This window comes from Sinocyclocheilus anshuiensis, unplaced genomic scaffold, assembly GCF_001515605.1.
Source record: "Sinocyclocheilus anshuiensis isolate Anshui unplaced genomic scaffold, SAMN03320099.WGS_v1.1 scaffold233, whole genome shotgun sequence".
NCBI lineage: Eukaryota > Metazoa > Chordata > Actinopteri > Cypriniformes > Cyprinidae > Sinocyclocheilus > Sinocyclocheilus anshuiensis.
In genome coordinates this window covers 200,794-204,880 of record NW_015540843.1, presented here as the reverse complement: position 1 = coordinate 204,880, position 4,087 = coordinate 200,794, and the positions used below count along the sequence as shown (strand labels likewise).

General features: G+C 37.3%; 1 protein-coding gene across 1 annotated transcript in view; it reads right to left on the bottom strand.

Annotated features, from left to right (window-relative positions):
* Positions 1 to 3,529, bottom strand: part of LOC107687566 (uncharacterized protein KIAA0930 homolog) — a 16,280-nt gene extending 12,751 nt beyond the window's left edge. The window contains exon 1 of the mRNA XM_016484951.1: positions 3,257 to 3,529. Within this exon, the coding sequence (XP_016340437.1) occupies positions 3,257 to 3,398 (142 nt within the window). The 5' untranslated portion in view covers positions 3,399 to 3,529. The remainder of the gene's footprint in view (positions 1 to 3,256) is intronic.
* Positions 3,530 to 4,087: the final 558 nt, after the last annotated feature.

Genomic DNA, 4,087 nt, shown 5'->3' with positions numbered 1-4,087 from the left:
TGAGCTGCAGCACGGTGGCCAAGACCATACAGCGGTTTAACAGGACAGGTTCCACTCAGAACAGGCCTCGCCATGGTCAACCAAAGAAGTTGTTCGTGTTCAGCGTCATATCCAGAGGTTGTGTTTGGGAAATAGATGTACGAGTGCTGCCAGCATTGCTGCAGAGGTTGAAGGGGTTGGGGGGTCACAAGCTGTACACTCACTACTTTACATTGTAGCAAAGTGTCATTTCTTCAGTGTTGTCACATGAAAAGATATAATAAAATATTTACAAAAATGTGAGGGGTGTACTCACTGTGAGATACTGTAAATATATGATCACAAGGTTTGAAAACATTTTTGAAACAATTCAAAAGACATTTAATTCAGTGTCTCTATGTCATCATTAGCTGCAATTGCAGCAATTCTACGTGTGATTGGTGACATATTTATTGATGCGAATAAGCCATTTAGATTTGTTCTATGTCAATCCATCGAGACTGAGAGTTGTTCAGAAACCTGTAACACTTCCAGATCTGCACCAGCACCCTGTCAGCTAAAAAGGTGCTACCGTAGTGCTTCAGTAACTCCTAACATGACATTTACTTCCATGGTTATCAATCTACAAAAATAAAAAAAAAGAGAGAAATGATCACAGGACTTAGACTTCCACATCCCCATTTAGAAAGAGGAAGATACTGCTGGATATCTGTTCAGTTCTGCCTGAGGATCCACTACTCAACAAGCTTAAAGGGATAGATCACAAAAAAAAATTAAAATCATCATTTACTTACCCTCAAATTGTTCCGCTGTATGAATTTCTTTCTTCTGCTGAACACAAAAGACGATATTTTGAAGAATGTAGGTAACCAAACTGTTGCTGGTCCCGATTGCCTTCCACAGAACTCGGAAGAAATTTCAGCAGAAGAAAGAAATTCATAAAGATTTGGAACAACTTGAGTGAATTGAGTTGAGTGAATGAAAACAGAGTTTTCTGTTTTGGGTGAACTATCCCTTTAAGCTTGTTGAGTGGTGGATCCTCAAGCAGAACTGAACAAATATTTATCATTCAGTATATAAATCCCACTACTATGTTTTAAATCCATGAGCTGAGATTACTTCATCTTTCATAACAAACAAATTAACTGACCAGGACAAGTCTGAAGTCAAGATATCACGGTGAAGTCCAGCATCTCTGACCTTTAAACAGACGCTATAGATCAACAAACAAACTTCAACACTATCTAAAAGCACTGCCCGCCAGCAAAACAACATTGCAACCTACTTCATTTTTCTCTTCAGTTCTTTTAGTTACTGAAACTTTTCAGTTCTTCTAATAACAAATGACAACTTCTATAGAATTTAATCAGAGTAGATTCATTTGAATTGTAGATTCATAGATTCAATTTTTTTTGTAAAGGCCTTAAGGTCTAATTTTAATGTTCTGAGGCTTTTGTCTAGGGCTGCAAAATTATTAATCGTGATTAATCGCATTCAAAATAAAAGTTTTTTTACAAATGATATGTGTGTGTACTGTATATTTATTATGTGTATATAAATACACACATATATGTATATATTAAAAAAAATATTTGTATGTATACAGTATATATTTATACTTGTATATAATTTATTTTATATATAACATAAATATTTTATATATAAATCTAACATATTTTTCCTTAATACATACATGTATGTGTGTGTATTTATATATAATATATATATATATATATATATATATATATATATACACATAATAAATATACACAGTACACACACATATAATATTTAACAAACTTTTATTTTGAATGCGAATAATCGCAGGGGGGGGGGTTAGGGGGTGCAACATTTTAAAATAAGATTATTCAGTTAATTTAGTTAATGGAGTTGGTACTGTACTTTTTACTGTACAACATTTATTAATGTTGGTTAATGGTAATATCTACATTTTTGACATTTTAGATTTTAAAAATTTTATGTTGTGTAAATTAACATTAGTTAGGGTTAGGGTTAGGGTTCACAATGAACAATAGTATAACTTAGTATAACATTCTTCTAGAATAATAAAAGCTGCAAAAAATGCATTAGTTTATAATACATTGTGCATTATTTACTAATGTTAATGGAATGAACCTTATACTAAAGTGTTACCAAAAAAGACATGTGCCACCATCAAAGACAGCAAGAGATACTAGATGTGCCTGTTGTAACCAGAGGAAGATGTTCACAAAAGCAGAAGTGAAGAACTGTGCAAAACACCAAACATTAACAGTGTGTCATACAGAGAGTGAAATATTTAAAAGGGACAAATCATCAAAGAAAGATGCCAGAGAGAGAGAAGGACCACAGCATAATCAAAGATGTTCTGAAAAAATGGCTAAAATTACTTTCCTTTGTGCAGCGTGGCTCATTTGAGTGAGGAGAACTGAAATATCTAGAATATATGGCTTAGAATGAATAAGAGCGAGTCACTGAAACTTGTTTGTTGTGAGCTTAGATGATGAATTTGTATGTGACTTAAGTTACTCAGTAATCACAAGAACTCTGACCCTGACAACAAGACACAGTAGTAATATGAGAGCAGCTATGGGATCTCTCCTTGGGGAATTTTCAGGATTTCAGTAAAGAAAAGCTGGTCTTAATGGGGACAAACGGGTACACTTTTACAATATGAACCAACCAGGGTCAGTAGAACCTCAGCTTACCCTTAAATTACCCTGTAGAAACCACCTAACATGACCAAAAAATCATCAAAATCCTTGCCAATAGGATGGAAAATCCCCAAGCCAAAGGGAATGTCAATTAAATCAATCAGCCAAAATATTGTTTAACAAGGAATTTTATAAACATTTGGTCTAGTCTTTATTATACAGTACACCACCATGCCATTTTCAACAGGTGTTAGCTAAGAAAGAGTTGTATTGTGATTTAATAGACCATAACATAGGTTAAAGTAAAACATTTATATCTTGACGTTATATGATTACACTGACTGACAGACATGTAGTCAGATAGATAGATAGATAGATAGATAGATAGATAGATTCTAACGCTGAAAGGAGAAGACAGGACTATGACATCACAGGCGCGAGAGAGCGACGGCGCGCCTCGTGAATTATGATGTCATAAAGAAGCATCAGCTGAAACAATAGCAGATGACCGCGGCCTGTTTTCGCCTTTGATCGTCATGATAAAACCAAGTTCTGCGGACGTGAATGAGGATAGGAGCTGTGACAGGCTCGAGGGCTGAGTGTTGACGGCTGAATGTACTGACCCAGTCCGCTGAGGTCCTGTCTGACGCTCAGGCGGTTCCGCTCGTCCGCGATGGCCTTCAGCATGTGCTGCAGGGACTGGTCCGGTTCGACGGGATCATCGCTCTGACCCGATAGAGCTGCCATAATGCGCGCGGATGTCATGACACGATCTCACCGCTCATCTCACCGACCGCCGTACATGACACAAGCCGAGCACAACAACACAAGCTTTCTGCACTTCCGTCAGCGGCGACGCATCGCGTCGGGAACACCCCATGCTCGGCCTGTGATGTCACGCCGTAGGCGGCACTTAAAGGGGGCATGCCACTTCTAATATTGCCTCTCACCCGGTTTTTTTTAGTCTATGCTCTCACCTCAGGTGTGTTATATGGAACAGCTCGCTCCCAAAATGAATTAGACGGGTCATCTTGTTAATGCTATAAATTAATTACAACAATAAAATTTGTAAGTTGTTTGTTGATCACAAAGTACAAAATAAATTAGGAAAACTAGGAAGCCGGGTGTAAAGCGCCGCCATTACTGTCTAGAGTGCGTGGAATGGTGCGCTGTGATTGGTTGAGCGGATATATGGCATTCTGCAGAAAAGGGAGACTGGCGTTTGTCACAGTTTGGGAAAAAAAAGGGAGAAAACATGACAGAATAACTCGGCGGATATCGCATTTTGCGTCAAATTAAAAATTGACTTCAATAACGACCAGATACAATACTGATTTTGGCGGAAACTCTATTTTTTATTTTTTTAATGCCGTTTATCGCGTTTTGGAACCAAACTCTCTCTCTCTCTCTGTCTCTCTCTCTCTCTCTCTCTCTCTCTCTATATATATATATAT